The 23,714-nt window shown below is 46.3% G+C and overlaps 1 protein-coding gene and 1 long non-coding RNA gene across 5 annotated transcripts in view; one reads left to right on the plus strand and one right to left on the minus strand.

Moving 5' to 3' along the window:
- LOC135289869 (uncharacterized) overlaps nucleotides 1-2,927 on the plus strand; it is a 7,936-nt gene extending 5,009 nt beyond the window's left edge. Inside the window, exons 2-3 of the long non-coding RNA XR_010352598.1 lie at nucleotides 1-776; nucleotides 1,951-2,927. The exon at nucleotides 1-776 is cut by the window's left edge and continues 419 nt beyond it. This is a non-coding gene — a long non-coding RNA (uncharacterized LOC135289869). The remainder of the gene's footprint in view (nucleotides 777-1,950) is intronic.
- LOC135289867 (alpha-protein kinase 2-like) overlaps nucleotides 1-23,714 on the minus strand; it is a 44,305-nt gene that overhangs the window by 895 nt on the left and 19,696 nt on the right. For 2 of the 4 annotated variants that reach the window (XM_064403745.1, XM_064403746.1), the window contains 5 exons: nucleotides 23,041-23,315; nucleotides 22,832-22,920; nucleotides 22,369-22,586; nucleotides 21,479-21,527; nucleotides 11,657-17,924 (listed from right to left, as the gene is read on the minus strand). In XM_064403745.1, coding sequence (XP_064259815.1) covers nucleotides 17,690-17,924; nucleotides 21,479-21,527; nucleotides 22,369-22,586; nucleotides 22,832-22,920; nucleotides 23,041-23,315 — 866 coding nt within the window. In that variant the 3' untranslated portion in view covers nucleotides 11,657-17,689. Of the gene's footprint in view, nucleotides 1-11,654; nucleotides 17,925-21,478; nucleotides 21,528-22,368; nucleotides 22,587-22,831; nucleotides 22,921-23,040; nucleotides 23,316-23,714 lie in introns of those variants that run through there. The other 2 variants (XM_064403748.1, XM_064403747.1) reach the window with 2 other exon arrangements.

The raw sequence follows: 23,714 nt of genomic DNA on the forward strand, positions 1-23,714 counted from the left end.
GACTCTTTGCAGTGAAAATATGAAGGTGGGGATGAGTGACCAGTACTCTGGGAAGGGCTGTGGGTGTGCCCGGGTCAGGAGCAAATGGTCAGGGTTTATCTTCTCCTGGTTTGAGGCTGGGTCTGGCAACACCACAACATTCCAAAGCAGACTAACTATTTCCTCCACTGTCACTTGTCCAGGCTCTCTGCATGCTGCCATGTCAGTGGATACATCTCAATGCCACAGGGGCTTTCCTCCAAGTAGTGGTAAACCAATTTCAATTTTACAGACCTCTATTGCTGCTGGATTAGCTAAAGGACATGACCTCCCTGTGAAATCAGTTTTTAAACAAAAGGTAAACTTTGAACCTTGGACTACAGCTAAAAGATAAGAGATGCACACTAGATCAATACTTGGCAAATATTAGTCGCATGCCATGGGCAGATACCTGTCTGCTGTACCTCTACATGTTTTAGTGTGCTGCTGCAGCACAGATATTTAAGGGGGTTCTTTACAGAGCACAACCATTAAATAACTTCTAGCTGCTTAAAAGTGGGGTAACATAGTGTAAGTCTAGTAATTACCTTCCTCTGCAGCCCACCTAGAGTCCAGGGAACTGAGGGCCCCCTGTTTGCACACACGCAACATTTTCCCTACCACACCAGTAATTTCCTTTGCCCTAGTGCATTACTTCTGTGAACAGCAGCTTATAAGAAAATTGTCAAGTTTGAAACAGTTCCTCTTCCAAGGCAAGCAAGCAGGTGGTTCACCGTCTCCAATTATGTAATAATAATGTAAGTATAAATTGTGCTTCTGTGTTTTATCAATAGCTGGGTACAACACACGCATTTTGGACTCAGCATTTCTTGATTGTGTCCATAGGTTAAAAAAAAAAGAGAGAGAAAAAACAGGAGCATTCAATTCCATTTTTTCACCTTTTTTTAGGGGACTTTGCTATTTGATAGCAAGGCAGGAAACATCTTTCTGTTGCTCCTTTCTGCCTTTGGTTTGTAACAACAGTGCCAAGCCTCTTGCAAGAGTTGGCACATCAGCCAATATTCTGGGAGTTCAGATCCCCAAGACAAAGGCAGGTGGTGTTACATGCCAGGGAAGCAGCCCAAGAGAAATCAGTGTTCCTCAGGAACAACCCAGATGTGACAGATGTTCCTGCCCTCCACGTGGACAACAGCTCAGAGCCAGGAGCACCCAGAGTGCAGCAGTTTGTGTGCAGTGCAAGGGTTCTAGTAACAACTCCAGCCTGGCAGCCTCCTGGCCCAGGAAAGAACTGCAGTCCAGTAAGAAAATGCAGCTGCCTTGAGATTGCTTTGTACTCTAAATTCCCAGAGCAACAGAGCTGCTGACGTCCTGTTTGGCAAGGACACTCTCATGGTGAGATGTCAGCAGCATTGTCATTCCTTCAGCAGCTTTTAGACCTGGAGAAGTTAATCAGGACTTTGGTGCAGAGACAAACACTAGAGAGAGGCAGAATTACTGTTTCTAAGCACAAATTTGGACCAGAAATTGAATCTCCACCAATGTGGATTCCTGGAAGCAAGTTTTTACTTCACGTCTCACTTAGGTGAAAATAAAAAACAAACAAAACCAAACCAAAACTGTCCTTACTTCCCTAGGATACCACATTTCCTAAGGATTTTGGGCTGTTCTGTCTAGTGTCTCTCAGGGCTTGAATGCAGACACCAGGAAACTCAGCTCAGAGCCAGTTCCTGCATCTCTGGCCTCTGGTGCCTTCACCTCAGGCATGGTTTGGTAACACACACCCACTATATAGTGATACATTTCTTGTAATCAAATACAGGTTTGTGGAGTACCCAAGTCATCTCAATTCACTGTATTTTTACTACCAAGTTGTCATTTATCACGTGGCAAACACAGTCTTCTATCAGCATCAGCACAAGTACCTAGCTTGGGATTTTTCTTGCTGCTGATGAAATCCTATTTCCTCTCCAGGCAGCCACTGGGAGCAGTGCACAGCCGGGCCTGGCTCTGGCAACACTGACAGAACATTCCTTCACAGTCTGCTAAACATCACCTTTCAGAGCTTTCACCCAGCACCACGAGAGAAGAAAGGCACCAAGAAAGTGCCACATCAACTCCTGAGCTCCTTTCAGCTCAGCAGTAGGGAGTCTGCTCCTTTCAGCAGGGCAAGGACTGCTGGGGATACAGCCTGGGAGAGGCACGAGGCAAGGCCAGGCCTTCCTGCACCTCCTGTGTGCACACAGGGGCCACCCCAGAGAAGCCAGGACAGTTCTCAGTTTACTAGCATAGCTGTGGAAACTTCTCTGTCAGTAAAGCATAGTTCAGACGTAGCACAGCACCAAAATCATTATTTAGCTGGTACTGGAAATAACTGAGTGCCTTTAGAAAGTACTGGGGGAAAAAAATTACTTAATCCAGCACCGTTACTTCACTAGGTGCTGGATCAGCAAACACACATAAGCAATATATAGCAACCCTCACTCAGCTTCTTCCTGTTCTTATGCTCAAACTATGCTATGTAAAGCTGACTTTAAAAAAAAACCCAACACGAAACCCTCAAGACTTACTGTAAATGAAAGCACAACTTCAAACAGCACTTAAAAAGCAGCATTCATTCAAACTGCCATACTAATGCCAGCTTTCAGGAGTTAAATAAAAATACAGGTACAAATTAAATAGAAACCTTTAAGTTAAAATTTCAGCCGAGTTGGAATATTTTGTCAAATGACGCATTTCGGGAAAACTTAATTTGATGAAAAATTCCCAGTTTGGGGTAAAGGTGAGTCAGCCAGTTCTCACAAACCTGTGGCTGCCACTGCCTGACTTCAAGAGAACTCCATCCCATGCTCCCAACAGATACATTAATCTTTATGCTTTTCAGCAAAATGCTGTAATTCACGTGGTAAGTGCTGCACTACTACATACTGGGTGAAATCCGGCCCTGCAGAAACCACCAGGAATTCTCCTGCCAGCAGCGCTGCTGTCTCTGTTAGATTTCCTGCCACTGGTGAGTGCCCAGTGTTCCGCCTCTCCAGATCCCTCTGCAAGGCCTCTTGTCCCTCGAGCCCACGGCACCTCCCACTTGAGCATCCTCAGCGAACTCGCTCCTGGTGTGTTGCACTCCTGCACCCGGATCCTGGATAACAGTGCTGAACAGTACGAGCCCTTGGGCTGAGGCCCAAGGACTCTGCTGGCAAACCACAGCTCTCCTCTTCCCGTGGCACCTGGCCTGCCTTCCAGAGAGCCAAGAGCAGCGTGCCCTGTCCAGCCAAGCTGGCAACCTACCCCCCAGCCTGGCTTCTGCCTCTCCTGCACGTGTTTCAATCAAACCTGACCAGCACTCTGGGCCCCCTGACCAGCTCCTCGGGGGACGTGGCCAACTGCTCCCTGGCAGCTTAAATTTGCTCTCTTGAAATGCAGGGCGACAACTCTGCTTTTTGTAACTACACCAAAAATTTAAATCCAACCATTTCATGGTCTCTGTGACCAGAGCCATCACTCCTGCCATGAGTCCTCTACTCACAAACCCCTGTGGCACAGCACCTTTCCTAGCTGGCTCGCTGAGCACTTGTGATGAGAAATTATCCTTAACAAACTTCAGGAATTCCCAGACTGCTTGTCACAGCAGTATGGTACTCATGTCTAGTTAAGTTACTCACTGATCCTAAATTAAAATTGGACTTTATATTCCACTAGCACTCAGGAATGTTCTACTAGCATTTAAGAATTGTGAAACACACATAATCTTGCCACACAACCACTTAGCTTCGAACATGGCCCCAGAGCCTGTTCATTGACCTGGGTAAAGCAGAGCCCTGGCCCACGCCACCGAGGCTTGAGAGGAATGATAAATGTTTAACATGCTCCAGCTCACATATGTGAAATAGCTGCAACATGCCAGCCATGGGCACACGGTACCTTACTTCAGCAGGCACAGTGGGAACACAAGCGCTGTGCCAGCAGCAGGCAGTGTCACCACACCCACAGCACTGTCCCCGCCACCCCAGAGCGAGCACAGCCCTGCGTGGCCCGCGGTCCGACCCCAGAGATCTCCACCCGTGTCCCCAGCAGCTGTGACCCCTCAGCTCCGGGCCCTCCTGTGCCAGGCGCTCCTTCCCAGGGCACTGCCGTGCCCGGTGCCACCCGGCCAGCCCGTCTCGGGGCACAGAGAGCCCCGGTGCCCGCCCGGGAGCAGCAGCCAGGGCACAGCCAGAGCGGGGCAGCCTGTGGGAGCATTCCCAGAGCCCCAGGCACGGCCCATCCTGCCCCGCAGCCACACGCTGGCAGGGACCAGGCCACCCCATCCCATGCCAAGGACAGCTCCGCAGCCTGGGCAGTGGGAGAAAGCTCTCACGTAGGCTGGAAAAGCATCAGCTGATATCTGGAGGAAATAACTCACTTCCCGCTGGGGATAAAGGTTCAGATTTGTATGTGGTGTTCTGGTTTTTTCCAGTCATAATAAACTTCTGAGGAAGAAAACCAAGTTTTCAGGAGTATTCTAGGAACAGCAGGTGAGTTCTAAACTTCAGTTCATACAGAATTAATCCTGCAAGCATTAATTAAAAGTTGGGGCTTTTTTTTGGTAAGCAGAGAGAATAATATCTGAATCCCTGAATAAGCCTTGGAAGCAAATAATGTTGAAATAACTGCAAATTACACAGTTAAAGAGTCTTCACTTGGATATGAAATTCAGTAATTGTTTCTTGATCTTTAAATGGGCACATTCTGTCTCCTATTTAATGAAAATAAAGATTAATTCACTGAGATCACTAAAACAAGAATTGCATGTGTTGAATTGTTCTCCAATACAACAGAAAATTCCAAGAGGCTGGAAAGTGTTTTGTTTTAGAGCCAGTAGAAAGTTTTAGCTTTTAAAAATAAAAACACTCCCGAACAGCAAGCTGATACCAGTGATTCAGCAAAAGAGGGGACCCATACAGCATGAACAGGCTCCACAGTGGCTGTGCCATATAACCCCTGGTGAGACTGATACAGATTGATAGAGCAGGTACCTTTGGTCCAAAAAAAATTACTGAAACACCTTAGCAGTATCTCCAAATAAGAATATCAATACATAGATATTTAAAGTGGGCATTTGCTGGAAACCAAACAGAATTTTCCTCCCTTCTCCCTTATTTTGTGTTTCTTTCAAAAAAGGTTACTTTTCACTGTTGGATCTCATTTCTCCGTTTAAAAAAAATTTAAAAATATATAAAATTAATTAATTTAGCCAGCAAACTAGTTCCTTTCTCAAACACTAATACTACTAACACTGTTAACCAGTAAGAAATGAAACACAAAATGGAATTCTCCAAATAATTTCTCTTTAACTGTATTCTGGCGACACCATTGTGTAACTGGGAAACCTTGGGAGGCTATGGCAATAGATTTCAGGCTCTGGTGAGCTGAACTGTGACTACACAGGCAGGTCGTGCATGCAGTTGCTAGCGGTTAAAGACAGGCAGATGTTTCCTTGCAGAGCTGGGCACTCCTCCCCTCCCCACCCAACAAGAACCTGTGTCCTTTTAAGCCCAGCTCGGCCCGGCCAGCCCCGTTTGCCCAGTGACATCTGCACGGTGTGCGGGACAAAGGCGGACACGGAACAGCAGGTTAGTGACTGTGTCTGTTTTCACAGCCAGGGAGAGGAGGCTGCTCTTTGTTCTCTAAAGCCGGCAGACGCGTGCCCTGCAGCTTTGTGGGCAGCCCTGTGGAGCATTCAGTGCCCGGGGGACAGGGCCAGCAGCTGGCCCCACGGGCAGGAGGTGCCGCAGTCCCGGGGCAGCTCAGGGCCCTGCCCGGAGCCCCCGAGCCCCGCAGCACAGCACGGCCCCTGTGCCGTGCCGTGCCGTGCCGTGCCGTGCCGTGCCGTGCCAGCTGCAGCCCGCGGCTCCCGGCAGGAGCCAGTGACCTCTGGTGCCAGGGACTGGGACTCCAGCGCTCACACCGCTCCCGTGTCTCACGCACTGAAGCTGCACACGCCGGGTCCCAACCTCACATGGGGCTCTGAAGTGCGGGCACACGAACACGTCAGCCTAGTCCATGACGCAGGATTTGGGATTACACTTCAGCTAAATTCCCTGGGGAGCTCTGTGCCACGGTGCTCAGTGAGCACCGTACAAACCCACTGATTTCCAAGAGCTGATCTGGAAAAAGCCCTGGAACACAGGGAATTGTTCTCTCACAAAAGCTGCTGCCTCACTGTCCTTCTTCTCACTCAAAACTATCTTTGAACACCTAAGGATGTCTGATGCTCAGCACTGCACCAACCTAAGTCATTACAGACCAGCTGCAGCTGAGCAGCCACAGCCTGCCCCTCAGCCCTGTTGGTTTGGATTACCCGAGGGATAGACTGGGAAAAGATAGCAGCTTCTTCTTTTTCTCTGAGGTCTTGAAATCAGGATTTTGTGAAAAAGGCTTCAGGAAACAGGCAGAAGTGTCCATGATCCAGACACCATCACCCCTGATCATCCAGAAGCTGAAACACGAGGCCACCTCTGATTCACTAACCACACCCTGGTTTATTTGTTTTTCTAAGCTATCCTCAGAGAGTATGAAGGTGGTGGCAGGCAGGCAAAAAGTTTTCTGGTAATTTCTTTCTGATCCAGCACATTTTCCACAGATAATCCTTCTATAAAGCTCACCAAATCTAATACATGCCAAGGCAAACCATCATGTATTTTAACTGCCAAGTACAGGAACCTCAGTCACCCCATTCCAACCACAAAAAATAGAAGTCCACTTACTTGGCAGTTTTAAGTCTCTCCAGGCAAGTCAGTCTAGAAGAGCAGTCTCAGGAATTCCAGAGCTGTTGTTATCCAGTATATTTAATATCCAATGCAATGGGTATGCTTCTCCAACTTGGCAAAACCACTTCTGAAGCCCTCACTACACTGAGAATCACTTTAGACCAAAAAACCGTTACAAGGTCCCTGAAGCACCCTCACAGCTGATCTTACTCAGGGCTGATTCACTTCCAGCATGCCTGAACACCTTCTACAGCCTGTACTGGACATTAATAATTCTGCTTTCCATTCTTTTGATACATAATGTTGCAATTCCCAGTGCTAGGTCAGGAATTGCCAATGCTCACTTTATTTTGAGCTCAAGATCTGTATTTCACCCCTTGCTGTTCTGTGTGCAGATTCCCTGCAAAACAGCAACTTGTAGCACCTAAGGGCTCACAGGAGGGATGAGGAGGAACTTGGGACAAGGGCCTGGACTCACACGACACAGGGAATGGCTTCACACTTGCAGAGAGCAGGATTAGAGGGGATATTGGGAAGAAATTCTCAGCTGTGAGGGTGGTGAGGCCCTGGCACAGGATGCCCAGAGAAGCTGTGGCTGCCCCTCCCTGGTAGTGTCCCAGGCCATGTTGGACAGAGCTTGGAGCAACCTGGGAGAGTGCAAGACATCCCTGCCCATGAGGGTGGAAAGGAGATGATCTTTCAAGTCCCTGCCCACCCAAACCATTCTGGGATTCTCTAGTTTTGACACACAAACTTCCCAGTTCTCCCTGGCCAGGTAACAGGGGCTCAGGCTGCCACTGGCAGTCAGCCTCTGCCCACTGGGAGCAAATCCTTTCTGGAGCATTCTCCAGTCACCAACGCTACAAACATTTTCTTTTAGAAAGACAGTACTTCAACTTTTTCACAAAAGCTACTGCCTCACTTTCCTTCCCACTTCAGTCCTTCTCACTCAAAACTACCTTTGAACACCTAAGGATGTGTGATGCTCAGCACTGCACCAACCTAAGTCATTACAGACCAGCTGCAGCTGAGCAGCCACAGCCTGCCCCTCAGCCCTGTTGGTTTGGATTACCCGAGGGATAGACTGGGAAAAGATAGCAGCTTCTTCTTTTTCTCTGAGGTCTTGAAATCAGGATTTTGTGAAAAAGGCTTCAGGAAACAGGCAGAAGTGTCCATGATCCAGACACCATCACCCCTGATCATCCAGAAGCTGAAATACGAGGCCACCTCTGATTCACTAACCACACCCTGGTTTATTTGTTTTTCTAAGCTATCCTCAGAGAGTATGAAGGTGGTGGCAGGCAGGCAAAAAGTTTTCTGGTAATTTCTTTCTGATCCAGCACATTTCCCACAGATAATCCTTCTATAAAGCTCACCAAATCTAATACATGCCAAGGCAAACCATCATGTATTTTAACTGCCAAGTACAGGAACCTCAGTCACCCCATTCCAACCACAAAAAATAGAAGTCCACTTACTTGGCAGTTTTAAGTCTCTCCAGGCAAGTCAGTCTAGAAGAGCAGTCTCAGGAATTCCAGAGCTGTTGTTATCCAGTATATTTAATATCCAATGCAATGGGTATGCTTCTCCAACTTGGCAAAACCACTTCTGAAGCCCTCACTACACTGAGAATCACTTTAGACCAAAAAACCGTTACAAGGTCCCTGAAGCACCCTCACAGCTGATCTTGCTCAGGGCTGATTCACTTCCAGCATGCCTGAACACCTTCTACAGCCTGTACTGGACATTAATAATTCTGCTTTCCATTCTTTTGATACATAATGTTGCAATTCCCAGTGCTAGGTCAGGAATTGCCAATGCTCACTTTATTTTGAGCTCAAGATCTGTATTTCACCCCTTGCTGTTCTGTGTGCAGATTCCCTGCAAAACAGCAACTTGTAGCACCGAAGGGCTCACAGGAGGGATGAGGAGGAACTTGGGACAAGGGCCTGGACTCACACGACACAGGGAATGGCTTCACACTTGCAGAGAGCAGGATTAGAGGGGATATTGGGAAGAAATTCTCAGCTGTGAGGGTGGTGAGGCCCTGGCACAGGATGCCCAGAGAAGCTGTGGCTGCCCCTCCCTGGTAGTGTCCCAGGCCATGTTGGACAGAGCTTGGAGCAACCTGGGAGAGTGCAAGACATCCCTGCCCATGAGGGTGGAAAGGAGATGATCTTTCAAGTCCCTGCCCACCCAAACCATTCTGGGATTCTCTAGTTTTGACACACAAACTTCCCAGTTCTCCCTGGCCAGGTAACAGAGGCTCAGGCTGCCACTGGCAGTCAGCCTCTGCCCACTGGGAGCAAATCCTTTCTGGAGCATTCTCCAGTCACCAACGCTACAAACATTTTCTTTTAGAAAGACAGTACTTCAACTTTTTCACAAAAGCTACTGCCTCACTTTCCTTCCCACTTCAGTCCTTCTCACTCAAAACTACCTTTGAACACCTAAGGATGTGTGATGCTCAGCACTGCACCAACCTAAGTCATTACAGACCAGCTGCAGCTGAGCAGCCACAGCCTGCCCCTCAGCCCTGTTGGTTTGGATTACCCGAGGGATAGACTGGGAAAAGATAGCAGCTTCTTCTTTTTCTCTGAGGTCTTGAAATCAGGATTTTGTGAAAAAGGCTTCAGTTCAGCAGAGCCATGGCAAACAGGACTGGAATAGCTATGGGAAATGCAATTTCACGGTACATAGGGTGATAAATGAGTTGGTAAAACAGGTTAGACTAAATGTGGAATCTGTGTGAAGTTTCCAGCTAGCAAGGAGAGTGCCTGCAATGTCACTCGATGGCTCATTCTTCATTTCTTTGTCACCACTATCTCCAAAACATTGCCATCACTGCTGCAGTTTTTCTGTCTAACTGGGCAATTAGGAGCAGATGAATATAGAAAAGGAAAGCCAAGTCCAGCCCATGCCAAGCTGAGGCTACTTGGCTACTTCTGGGCCCTGACTTTAAGCCCTTCTGGTGGCCAGACTAGCTGCAGGGAGCTCCTCCAGTCACCACTGGCCCCGGCAGAACATCGCCTGGAGTTATAAAACCACTATAAAAATTTTGCATGATTCTTCAAGGGGCCAAACTGATTTTTTTGCTTTTCTCAAAAGAGCAAAACTAGCACCTGTGTGAGATGCTGACAGGCATCTCCTGGGACACGGGAGCCACACAGGGACTGCTCCTGCAATGAAAACAACTTACAGCTGGCTGCCAGCCAAGGGCACCAAGAGCCCTGTGCACGCTGCCCAAACTCTGTCTCAGACCTGCCCCAGGCCTTGGTGCTGGGGCTGGGCTCATGGAGGGACAAGGCAGGGCACAGGGCCCTCAGCAGAGCCACCCTCAGCCCTGGGCACAGACTGCGCTAGGGACTGACAGAGTTCAGGTCACCAAAGTCTCTTCAAGTTCCAAGAAGTGGATTGAAACAGAATTTTTACTTGCAGAGACAAAAAATTAATAAAGCTGCTTATCCTCATGCACGGCTCAGGGGACAGGGGACTAACAGAGCTGCAAGTGCTCCCTCAAACCCACCCTAGGGCATCCTTTGCACACTGGTGTGCCCAGCACACCTGTCTGCAGAGCCAGCAGATCTCCTGGGGGAAGGGGAGCCGCCCTGAGGGACTGGTAAATACACATTTTTTGTGTTAGTCTTTTGTTTACAGCAAAATTGATTAAATTCTGCCCACAACTATTTTGCTGGGGAAGAAGCAACATCATGGAGAATACATTGTCAGCCAGCCCTTACCCTCCTAATCTGAAGATAATTCCCAACCCCTCTCTGTCAGAGGGCGGATGGTTACAGGAAATGCCAGGACGATCCAGAACTGATGTAACGAGTTTGATGATTGGGAAACTCCAATCAATTTCGTTTACTGATCCCCAGCAGAAATCAGAAGAGATCACGGCTTCCAGGTTAAAGACCTTTGCTCAGCTTTCTGCTGCTCTGAGTTAATCTTTCTCTACCCAGCCATCGGAGTGACCAGCACAGGTAATCTTTAACCAGTGGCCATTGACTGACAAGGATCACAGCATTTCTCCTCTGGGATCCGAGCTGTCCCAGCACTTGTAGCCCTTACCTCTGCCCATGAGATTGTGGTAAATATGCCCTTTGAATGCTGCAGTACTCTGGGATAAGCTGATAAACACCACCTTTTGTCTACTCTGAGCCCAAGAATTCCTGTAGCAATGTCCTCTCAAAAATTATATGGCCATATCCAAAATTGAGTCAGCACAATCACTGTCATTAAGAAAGCAAAGGGAGAAATCCAATTCCACTGTTGGATATGTGTAATTTTTCTCCATAAAAGATTCTGGCCTAAATCTTTGACCCAGATTTGTCTGGAAGTTTAAGCTAAGGGAGCCATGTCCACAGCTGGTGGGACAGTGGCAGGATTTTTCCAAAGATAAAATAGCCAGCCCCGGATCAGTTGAAGAGTATTATATGCTGGAGTAAAGCCACAAAGATACAGCTCAGGTTTTTACCCCTGCAGTTATTCCTTCAGTTTTGAAGCTGTTCTTCCACTGTTTCTGCACAGAAAAGATACCATCCCTGTGACTTCCATTTCCCTCAACATATCTTTCACATTATATATAAGATAAATGAGAGGAAAGAGCTTTTGTAGGGATCAAATCGTGTCCTTTGTCTAGTGACACCTTATTCACCAGGAGCTCTGCATATAAAATGGAAGCACAGAATCATTTAGGCTAGAAGGGACTTTTGGAGATCACAGGACTGAGTCCTCTGCTCTGAGCATTGGCAGCCTCACAGTTAGACTGCACTACAAAGTTAGATGATTTTGCTTGGAATATTTCCAAGGGAAGAATCTGGCCCTCAGGTCTATCTGCAATGTATGTTGCATTATGTGCCCCTGTGTCACCTTTAGTAACATTTAACCAAACCAGTTCCTTTTCTTTTTCCAGGAATTTCCCAATACTTTGGCATTTCATTTCAGAGAACTGGACCCCAACCAGTCTGCAGCAGTACTGGATGTTGCAATGCAGTTCCAGACTTTCCCCAGGCTCCCTGTGGAGTGACCAGTGCTTCACCTACAGTTGCAGAGCCCCATTTTGAGGGGAACTGGGTTTTTTTTCCCCAAAAAAACACAACACACAAATACCAAGTAAGTGGTGTTTCTGCTGTGATTAAAAGTAGCACATGTTAGGTTTTTTCTACTACATGTTTTGGACAACATGTGGCACTTTGGTTTTGGGTTGGTTGTTTTCTTTTTAATATGAGGTCTTCTTGACCTAATATGGTCCTCTTTTTCTGATTAAGCATATTATCTGATATCTTCTGTAGACTTCAAAAGCACATCCATACTTTCAGAGTAGCATAACAAGTTTGCACACAGGATGCTGATATAATTGTACAGGTCATTTTTAGATACCTACTTTCCCCAAACCTTGTTCTACTACTAGGGCAGACTCTGAACTAGTAGAAGTAGTATTTTTGTCATCTTTACACTGGATGCGTGTACCAGTCCCAAACAAGGAATTACTATTTACATAACAGGACTGGGAGTAGAAATCAGCATTTCAGGAAACAGTAGATTATTCTTGCCATGACAGATCTGCAGTCCAAGACAGTGTTAAGCAAAAAAAGATGTGTCATCAACTGGTAACAAAGACGGTGTGAGGAGGAGAGAACAAGACACAGAATGTTCTCCAAATTTGATTTCATGGTGGTTTTCTGCTGCTGGATGGACACGTCCAGCTAAAATCAGTAAAATTACCTGGTTCCTCACTTTTGTGAAGTATTTATATTGAAAACTTTGCTTTCTAAACCCCCAAAATACTACTTCAGATTTTTCCAAAACGTTCTAACGGAACAGAAGTATGGTAATGAAAGTAAGCAATGAAGCACCTGTTAGTTAACTAGCAAATGTTCTCATACCCAAAATGTGCTTTACTTTATGTTCAGAGAAAATCTCAGGTTCAAATCCTATTTTAGCCTTCACAAAAAAAGTGAAATTCATCAGGCCCTAAACTGGAGGTTTATGCAATGGTCTCGTTGTTGAATGAGGTCCTGGGAGGTGTGTGCCATTCCTGGGTTTGCCAGTGGTGTTCAGACAGGCTCAACTGAAGCCAGGCTTTCCCCCCTACCTCCTAGGTGTGCTGGAAAAAGTAAAACCTGAACATTACCAAGAAAAGTAGACAGTACATCAAAATCTAAGAAAGAAAAAAGATTGGCAAGCCTCAGCAGTGAACATGAGATGAGCATTGAGGAACTGATGAAATCAGTCTCACTGGCAGAAGTAAGCAATTAATATGCAGCCAGAGTAAACACTCTTCATCTCAGGGTTCAGCAAAACAAAGAGCTGAAACCCCCTTATCTTTTGCATTTTTCCCTCCCCACCTGTGTTCTCTGAAGGAACAGAGAAAATTGAAGTCTCAGAGCTTTTTTCCATTCTTTAGTCTGACTAAAGGTGACTCTGGCTCAGTGCAGCAAGGGTCATCTCCCTCCCCCAGATCAATATTTTAATATGACTTATCAGAGCAAGAATGAATTGTTTACTTTGAAACCTCAGGATCCCATAAAGGGAGAGGGAAAGGTGTCCACTGGAAGCAGAGGCTTGCAGCAGCTGCCCACTGCTGGGAACTCAGAAAAGAAACCAGGTCTCCAAAGATTCGAGTCCAGACAGTCAGCAAAATGTCCTGCGAGAGAATCCCAGTTCTGCCAAGCCCTAACAACACACCAGAGGATCCTTTGGCTGTTGTCTCCGATGGTAAGTGCCTTCCTAAGCAAAATTTATGTGAGGAAAAGGAAATGCTAAAAGAGATTAACAAAAGTAAAATAGTGCAGATGGATTTCCAACTAAGCACTTCAGCGTACTAAAATATCCACACATACCCAGGGCTCAACTGTGTAATTTAGCAGGATTTAATGTCTTGGACCTAGGGATCTCTACCTGCACTTGGAAAGAGATTAGGCTTTTGTTAGGGTAGTGCAAACCACCCTGTTTATTGTTTTTAAGAAATGGTGTGGTGGGGAAGCTGACAGACTTTCCGGGGGACCAAGAATGCTTCCAGGTCTGGCCTTGTGGGAAGGACAGGTTCTGTGCCCCATCTCAAAAAACTCTCTTGAAAACCCATTTTTCTTCACAATGCTCCTCTGCATTGGAACATCTCAATGATGTTCTTTACACAAATGTCCAGCAGCAGAGAAGCAAAAAGGGGATTTTTCTCTCATGTTCATGCTTTGCTTTCTCCCTGTAACTTTCCCATTATTTTGGGGGTTTTTTTTCCCCTTGTAGTACTAAAACCTAGTGGCCATTTCTCTTTCTTGCATGATATTTTGTCTTGGAAATATTCCTGTTGATTTGCTGGAAGCTTCCACATAGCTGAGGGACTAAAAATTGCCTGTTACAGTGGCATCAGCTGCCTTGCTTTCTCCTTACGTGTTCTGCAGTGAAGTCAAGTCCTTCTGCCAGGATTTCTGGGCTTTCCTGCACTGCACAGGATCGCCAGGCTTTTCTTCAGGGAGCTTCATTAGTAGGAATTTGCATGATCCTTCCCCTCTGCAGCAGAGAGAAAGCTGAGTAAAATGTGTATGAGGAAAAGTAAGGGAAGACACCAACACTGAGGTGAACTAGAAAGCCAGGTAGAGCACCTCTGTCCCTTTGGCATTCATTTCTCACTCTCACCAGCTGCAGCATAGGCACTTTTACTAAAACCAGCCCCGTGGACCTCGGGGCACAGCTGCATCCTTACCGACAGAATGTTCTGGCACGACTGGGTTTTTGCCATGATTAATTCCAAAGACTCAATGCCACGTGATGCTCAGGGTGTGCTGCAGCTCATCTCCTTTTTCAGAGATGTCTCCTTCATAGCTGGGACTGCATAGGAGCCTGACCTGTGGATCTGCACATCTGCCTGTTCTGTGTGTGTGTGTTCAAACGCTCAGCTCTGTCCCACGGCAGCACTACAGACTCAAAACGCAGACAGAACCAGTGGGACATGAGAATCCCTTGGATGTCAGCCACGCCCGAGCATTTCTAAGTTTGCTTTTGTGGCAGGGATGGGAATGCCAGAATATTACTGTTGTAATAATCACACTGGAGAAATGAAACAGCCTGATCTGGTAATCAAACACTGAAGGTCCATTTCTCTGCTGGTCTGTCCACCAGCAAAGGGCACTCAGAACCCAGCTTCTACTGACAGCTTGTGGCTCTGAATTATCACAAACCCTTCCCTGAGGTCCCTGATGTAAATGAAGAATTAAACCGATCCAGAGCCCTACTAAGTCTGCCCTGACCTATCAACACTGGATGAACTATATTACAATTGGGAAGAAGATGCAGATAGGATATAAAGTTAGATCACAGGGTGAGGAGACCCTTGGTACACTGTGAAGAGCAGGCTGGTGGTGCAGTTGTGTCAGTACAGGTGGGCAGCAGCTCATCTGGGTGCCTTGGCATCACCTCTGTGCAGGCACTTCAACATTTGATGCTGTAGAATTGAGTGGGCTGATTTGTGAGCACTGTGCTCCCTTCACAAAAAAGGATTGCTGAGAAGGCTAAATCCAGGGAGGAGTTCTCAGAGGATGAGCCTTTTGAGGGCTTTAACTTCCTTAATACTCTATTGCTAAAGCAGAACCAGATCCAGAAGACTGTTGGAGAGTCTGGGTTTACTACACATGAGGAGCAAATTCTCCACAACATGTAAAATGGGAATGCATTTCTGAGCTTAAAAATAAGTGAGAGGGGAGTTGAAAAGCACTACAGCAAGACATCCCATTCTCACCTTTTGGCACAAAAAGACAACTGCATCCCCTCCCAAGAGGCTTCCAACCAGTCCACAGGGGATCCTCTTTTGAGCCAGAAAGTTCAAATTTCAGTACTTAGAAAAAAAAAAAAAAGGCTACTGCTGTTCACCCCAGCCCTGGTTTCTAACCTCCCCCCTTCCATGTGCTCCTCCTTCTCTGTTTTCTCTGCCTCTCTGCACAATTCAGATGTGATGATGGCATGTAAGTGAACTTCCATGGATTACAAATCCACATGTTTGCGTGCTCTTAATCCACTCCTTAGTCCACATAATCTGTTATGGGATGTTTTCTGCTCTCAGACTGAGAGTGTGGTGAAATGTTATTCGGCTAGCAGGCCAAACACACAGAGAAACACTCTGAAACACCCAGCCTGTGCAGGGATGAGCACCACACCAGAGCTTAATTCCCTGATGCACAGGTGCTGATGTGTCCCAGAAGAACATTATGGAATAGCACAGGGGCAGTGGGACCAGGACTACAGACCAACTTGGCTGTCTTGTATGTGGGCTACTCAAAAATGCTGCTAAAAACAAGTATATGAAGATCAAATATAATCCCCAGCATTGTGATTCCTCAGGTCTGACATAGCTATAAAAGTCTGATGCTGATTCTGAGCTGACTCTACCACTTAGAGGAAGACACAGGCCCTTGCAGAAATTACTCATCCCTCTCCTCAGGAATTTGCCTCTAGATTAGTACAGATTACTTTCTCAGGTGCTGTCCATCTCCCTTGTCTGTAAGGGCACTCAAAGCCACTTAGCTTTTACATTCCCACAGCTAGCAGAGACACAGTATTCACCTCAAACCAATTCAGGACCCTGTGTCCCGCCTCCTTGTGAGGACCCTGATGTGCCACATATAAATATGCACAAACCTGGTCTTGTGTCTGTTTTGCAGGTCTTTGAAATCCCCCCTGCTGAAGTCTGCAGTGTGCCTCCATCACTGCTTCCACAGGCTAAGGACCTGCTCCCAGAGCTGTGGAGTGTGACAATGGTGTTTGTGTCCAGTCTATCAAACGCCATTATCACACTAAATAGTTCCTGGCAGACAAGGCATCGGGTCAGGAAGGTTTGGGACCTCTGGCAGTACATCTTCCCACTGTGCTGAGAAATAAACAACTGTGGTACGTGCACAACAGGATGACTCTGTTCCTTCTTTCAGAGGCAAAAGCACCAGAATATGTGAGAAATCCATACTCTCACACATGCACTTCCAGATCCCCCTGTAAAGCACATCAGACATCTTAAGGAATCATCACTATATTGTCATCATTAGGAATGTGGATTTCTTTGGCATTAATAGGGCTATGTTTACCTCTGAGAGGTCAGCTTGTGATTTTCATTGAACTGACCAGGACAATAAAACTGAAGGCAATTAGCCAATAGAGTGAAACACCATCTCTGACTTTGGGACCAAACTACAACATACATTTGGAATATTGATTGGTTGAGATGCTCATGGCATTTTTCAAACAGAACACTTCCCAAAATTCTGGTAAAAACCTATTGCCTCTACCTTGAAACACCATTTATCCAATGCTTTTAGCTTTGTTCCTGTCCCACCATGCTCAAGCCCCTTGCCTTATGTTCTAAACCTCCTGTTTTGGGAACAGTCACAACGTCCTCACAGAATTCTTCTGAATATTATTGTAAAGAATAGGCATCATCTGTGGGAACTTCCAAAAGCCAGGTACCAGCAGTGCACTGTGAAGCCTAAATCCCACTGAACAGTCCAAGATTTAGGCTCAAAGGATGTTTGCTCTGATTTGCAATGGAAGTGGCAACTTTAATATTTATCAGTGTGTTCCAAACTTCACCTTTCCTGACTTTTAGTTCCAAGTAACCCAGCATGCATATGCATATGCAATACTGTGCAAAACTTCTTAAATATATTGATGTTTCCATAGCAGCTGAACCACAGGGCCATGGATGTAGACACAGAGATCTTCTTCTCCAATACCAGTCCACAGAAGCCTGTAAGGAAATCCAGGAGATGGCTTAGTTTGTTTTCAAAACCTTGCCCCAGTGTTGAATCTCAGGCATCAAGAGCAGAGGATCAGCTCCTTCCTTTGTTGCTGGCATCAGCATCAGGATGATTCCAATGCAATGTCAAAAGGCAAAAGACTAAAGTTATCCCCTCAGGTCACCGGTGCGTGTCACTGCTCCATGTCCTCAAGAGTAGTTTCACAAGGTGGGATAGTGAGACTCAGTGTTCTGAAGAAATGAAGTCTCTAGGTTCTCTTGCCTTCTTGGGCATCATTTTCTTTACTGTTGATGAGTTTGGCAGATTTTTGCTTTTAGTGGGTGTTGCTTTCCTCTGTTTTTGATGAGTGGTTCGGAGAGATTTCAGCCCCAGCATCTCACAGTACTCATTGCACTGGTGGAGGGCTCTGAACTGCTCAATGAAGGAATAGGAGCAGTTGCCTTTAAACCCCTTGTATCTGTAGTAACACAGGGAAAAAAACAAAACCAAATGGGAATTCAAGATTCATTTTCAGCACAGGGAGGCAGAGTATGACTGCTGACTCATAAGCAACTTTTAAACACTAAGCAAGTCTCTTCTACCCATGCTGGCTTGAGAAGCATCGACTGCCACAGAAACTCAGACTGGGTCACTGGGAGGTGAGAGGAGCCAGGTAACAAGTGGTGATGGAAGAGGGAAAAGCATTAGACGCAAAGCTCTGTGGGCTGGGTCCTGGCACTGTCTTTCATGGCAGTAGGTTGGGAATAAAATTGTCTGCTGGCTGTCTTTCTCAGTAACAGACACATGAAATCCATGCTGCATCATTCTCTATGAACAGTTCTGTTGGCCACCATGAAGAAACAAGGTTGTTGCACAAGGTGTGTCAGAACTAGAAGCTGTTGCCATCTAAACAGGTACATCATTTCCATGCTATGCTGCTCCCCTCCCCTGGCTGCCTACAGGGTCTCAAGGAGCCAAGCCCCCCAGGGAACATGGAAGGAATGTTCCTGAGAAAGGCAGTCTCATCCAGCCTCCACTGTACCTCCCACCATGAGAAGTACAGGGCACATGTATCCCTCTTCTCACTGTGCCTCTGGATGCTGACAGTCCTCCCAGGGCCTGCTTTTTAAACTGCATCAGCTTATTTTAAAAGGTGCGCCTGCTCTCCAAAGGATCCTTTTTGGTTAAATTCTCAGGATGGAGAAGGGAAAAGAAATGCCAGGGCCAGGCTTCTCCTTTTTTAACTTTAATCAGTGCCTATTCTACCCTGTTCTCTTGGTTTGCTGGACATCCAGTGTCCTCATAGGTGAACTGTGAGTTGTGACTACACAAAACCAACCAGCCAAGATTTGGTTCTGAAATGAACAGAGGATGTTCATTCCCAGCATGCAGAGAAGAAGTCTTCCTCAGGAAGACTGTGCAGTGCTAAAGAGAATACTGCTGCTCTGAGAAGGTCAGGCTCCTGCTGACAGACAGACCCTGCTCTGGAGACACTACTCAGCTGGCTCTGAGCAGCAGGAGAACCTCAAAGGGATTTTCCCCTCCTCTCCAAGTAAACTGTGTGTTTGTTTAACCAAAGCAGGTTGAAGAGGCATGTCATTGTTACCCCAAGTCTATAACCTGGAGTCCAGCAGAGTCAATGGTTCTCTTGTTCCCTTGGAGAAGTCAGAGACTTCAGACATTACTGAGCTGCTCTCAAGAGCTCACATTTATGTATTGTGTTGGTGGATGCACCAGACACACCCACAGGAATTCCACAGGCAAACACACCTGCCCTCAGCAAGGGAATTTCTTCTATCCAGAACCAAACCAAACCAAATCCTCCTTAAATCTGAAGGGGAAATGTTGGATTTGCCCTCAGGCTTAAACTCCCCAATGCCTCTTGTTACGATGTGGAGTAAAGCTAAACTTGTCAGTGCCCTGGAACCAGGCAGAGTTTCAGATCCAGACTTGGCAACCAGCACTCCAGTTAATGAGCATAAGTGTGGGTTACCGTGCTCCTGATTCCCTCCTTTGTGTGCACCATTCCTGGATCAGTCCCTGGGCCCTCAGGCACACTGCGTGCACAGAGCCAGGCACTGTGCTGTGCTATTTCCATTCGCCAGAGAAGCTACAGAGTAGCTGATTTTAAGGCTCAGGAGCGGCACTGTGGCCGCATTAAAAATGCTTCCCTGGCATTCCTGTTCCTAGATCCACTTCGCCCTCTCCTGACAGAACTGCAGTGCAGCTCCTGCAGCACATTCACCACACCACTGCTTTGGGCTCCTCTGCTTTCCAGTTCCCTGGCAAAACACACAGAGCAAGGACAAAAGATCCAAATTCCTTCCTCCACACATCACGGACTGTTGTGGAGTACAAAGAGATATGTTCTGTGTCCCTTCTGCCAGCACAGTTCAAGCCACACCAGTCCCACTCTGCATTTCTGGCTCAGTAGAACCATGTCTTCTCCCTTCATGGGACCAGGTTAGCTCTCAGCAGCTTGGCTGAACATAGCCCAAAGCAGCAAGACCCAGCAACACACAGGAGTTCTGGGCACTGAGTTGATTTTCCCCACCCATGTTCACAGAATTAAAAATCCAACTGCAGACATTAATATAGAGATCTTCTTTCCAGGAAAGGAGCACGAAAACAAAATACGGGATCAGGAAAAATCTGTCATCTTGCAGGAATACCATTAGCTAAATAACTAACAAAATGATATTCAACATTTTCAGGAGGTTGTTCATTTAGGGAAATTATTTTCCTTTCTATATGCCTGAGCTGATCCTTACTACAGCTTGCATTGTGTGCTCACTTCCTCCTCCCCAACACAATGTGTGTTTTTATAGGAATCATTTCCCACAGTGAGCTGGACAACATTCACTGAAGCATTTTTATAAATCTTCTGATTCCTGAGAACAGTGTTGCCTAAACAAAACATTTATTACTTTTTTGGTTTGTAACAGGATGATGTACATTCATTTCAACTGCTTTACTTTGGATCCACAGCTGCAAGAGTAAATCAGTAAATCAGTCTAACTGAATGGATGCCAGCCTGCAAATGTTCAAGATTCTCCCAGAATATTCTAGAGTCACATTTTTAATAATTTAGATGATATTGTGAAGTTTCTTCTTGTATCCCAGGTATATAGACAAGGTCCAATTTAGAATAAAGGCTGAACACATGACCAGATCTTCTTTCTCCTTCCAGATTCTCAAAGCAGAACATGAAATTAAAGCACTTACCCCCATCCCCTTTCCCTGGCCACTGCCTAACCCTATCCAAAACTCTGCCGGCCCATGTTATACCTAGAAGCCTTAATTAACTTAAGAGAAGTGGACTAAAGTTAGAATATTACAGGCCTACACATACACTTAACTTTCCCTAAAAGAGCTGAAGCCTTTGCAACACCACTAGAAGGAACAGGTCCTAGCAATGTCCTGAATAATCTTTTGTTAAGGCTCAGAACTGCTGTTTTTGAGAGAGAAAGGGGAGAGATACCATCAAATCCCTTCACAATTGTCCTTGTTTATCAGGGAAGTGGCCAATACACAGCATCCCACTGAGAAGTGTCTTTATAAAGCTTGTGTCCCAAATACATATCCCAAAGCTCTGGCGTTTCTGCTGGCTGCAGGAGGGATTCCAGGTTGCCTTTACCCCGGACTGCAGCCAGTGCTGGCCCCGTGTGTTCAGCCCTACCTTCCTCCAGCTGATGGAGGAGCCTTACCTGCTGTCACCAGAACCCTTCGTGTCACTTGTGAAATGCCCTTTGGACAAGGCTGTTTCAAGGGAGGCATGCAGGAAAAACAAAGCTCAATGTGCAGGGTAGCCCCATTCTTTCATAACAAAATAAAAGTGTTTCCTCTACAGGCAGGTTTCCATAAATATGAACACGAAGAAGTTAAAACACTTAGGTAAGGACTGTTTTCTTCCTTAGAAGAAATTCATTAGCAAGAATGAATTTCCAGTGCACCCTCCCCCATCCACATTGAACTGTGAAGAGACAGAGGAGTAAAGCACAACCATGCTGCTGAGAAATCACGTTCACTCACCCTTTGGCCAGGGTTGCTATGCCAACATCCGTTAACTTCATCCCTACACCTGCAAGGCAGCAAGGAAAACACAGAGCTGAGCTTACACTGGAATTTCTAGGACAATATTCACATATGGAAGCATTGAATATTATTTATCGAGTCACCTTTTTTCACTTTAATTATTTGTCATATTTTTTCAAAGCATTTTAAAGTACCCCAGTTAAGAAGAGGATGTTCTCTGTGTCACCAGCAGTTTCTAGAAGTCAGGCTCGTGCCACTATTTTACAGCTGTCAGGGTGATCAACAGCATAGCTTGTTTCCTGTGCTAGGATTTTGTTCTTTCTCCTCCCTTTAAATTACCTCAGGGATCTTGTTTAGGTGCCTTTTTGTTATTTTTCCTGCCTTCACATATAAAAGAATATAGGATGTTTCCTAAGATTCCAGCTTTTTCTGTTTTTCTTCAAGAAGGGTCTCTCTTCCCCTGTTCCAAATACATTGCAGGACTAAAGAGGAGTCACACCCATGGGAGCTGAGGTAGCACTTAGCAAACACGGGGGTGCTTCTTCACTGCTCTTCTTTCTGAAGGAAGATATTTCTTCAAAACTAGCCAGGACCCCAATGTGGAGCATTCCACTGTTGAGTGACTGTTGGTGAGTATTCAAATACAAGCAAGGGGGAAGGACTAGGGTGTCATTAACACCTGAAGCCTTTCACTCAACAGCTATTTCATTAATCTCGGGGTGGTGAATGAAAAAGGCAGATTTGGCTCATACTGAGTGTCCTGATTCACTAAGGTACATGTGAAAGAACAACGCCTCCATTAAGAGTGTGATTTAGTTTTCTTTTCCAAACTGCCCTCTTACAAGAACATAAGCTAGATAAAAATTGCCCCTCCTCAGACAGCTCACCTTGCAGGTCAGTGACAAGCAAGTTCCCATTGGTCTTCTCATACACCCAGTGCTGAAAGGTGCAACACTTCTGGCCAGCCTCTGAGTCTCTTCTCAGGAAATTCACTTCCTTGCCATCCTTGACAGAGTATTTCACAAACTCCCCAACCAGCTCCTCCTCCACTGTGGCATAGGGGATGTTATTAGCAGGGCGATGAATAAGAAAAATCTGAATGATTCTGAAATCAAGGGATAGAAATGAATAAAATCCTGAGAATTCTTTCAGTAAGAGGGTAAGAAACAGACAAAAGTGGCCAGTGATCTCAGAATGAACAGCTACCAACTCTAAACCAAGCTGGAAGAGCTGTAACACTGTTCCCAGGTTTTTCCTCTTTCCACTTTAGTCCTAGCAATCAGTGGGTTGCCATGGCACAGGACGGTATACATAAGCATATATGCATATAAAATATATATTTATACTCACTCTGGTACTTCTCCAAAGCCTTCCAAGGGTTCAGCTTCAGCTGCATATAACTTTGCATACTCTCTTGCAGTATTTTGGACATAGCATTCCTGTATTACAACAGACACGCCTATGGGAATATTGCTCAAAACATTCAACAGATCATCTGTTCGAATGTGAGGACAGCTTTGGCCCACAGGTCTGGGTTACAAAGGCCAGGGGCGGCTCACCTGCAGTGCCAGGCTGTAGTTCTTCTGCAGCAGCTCGTCCCTGCTCTTGGTGCCGTAGGTGAGGGCGCTGTGCACCTTCAGCACGCAGGGGTGCCCGGGGGCGAAGGCGGGCGCCAGGCCCTGCAGCACGCGGCTGCGGAAGGCTCTGCGGTGCATCCCCTCGCCGAAGTGCAGCCCCTCCGTCATTATTGCTCCATGCAGCGTCCCTCCAAAGTAGCTGGAGCTGAGGGGGTCTTCTCTGAACATCAGCTGCATGAATTCGATTTCTTCCGCACCTAAAACATAACAGGAATCTCTGCAGGCACATGGAGGGGTGGCATGCATGGGACAGCAGATGCATCTCTCCAGAGAGGAGTTAAAAATGCTCAGTGGAAGCCCAAATTGTGTTACTGAGGGCTGGGACCTCAAGCAGCCCCTAAGAGGCAGCTCCTTGCCTGTATGATCTAAAGGCAGCATGGAGAAAGGTGGCAGCTCAGGATCCTAAGGAGAGAAGACAGAGTGTAGCAAACAAGTCTGTTACAGATGAAATCAAGGAGGACTCTGGATTTCACCCCTTTAAATGATCTTTGGAATCCAAATGCAAAAAAAAAATCCATAAGGGGGAAAACAGTTAAGCACTGAGAGAAACTAAAAAATTCTAACTGCACTTCAGGTGTCTCTAATAATAACGTTTC

This window comes from Passer domesticus, chromosome Z (assembly GCF_036417665.1).
Source record: "Passer domesticus isolate bPasDom1 chromosome Z, bPasDom1.hap1, whole genome shotgun sequence".
NCBI classification, from domain to species: domain Eukaryota; kingdom Metazoa; phylum Chordata; class Aves; order Passeriformes; family Passeridae; genus Passer; species Passer domesticus.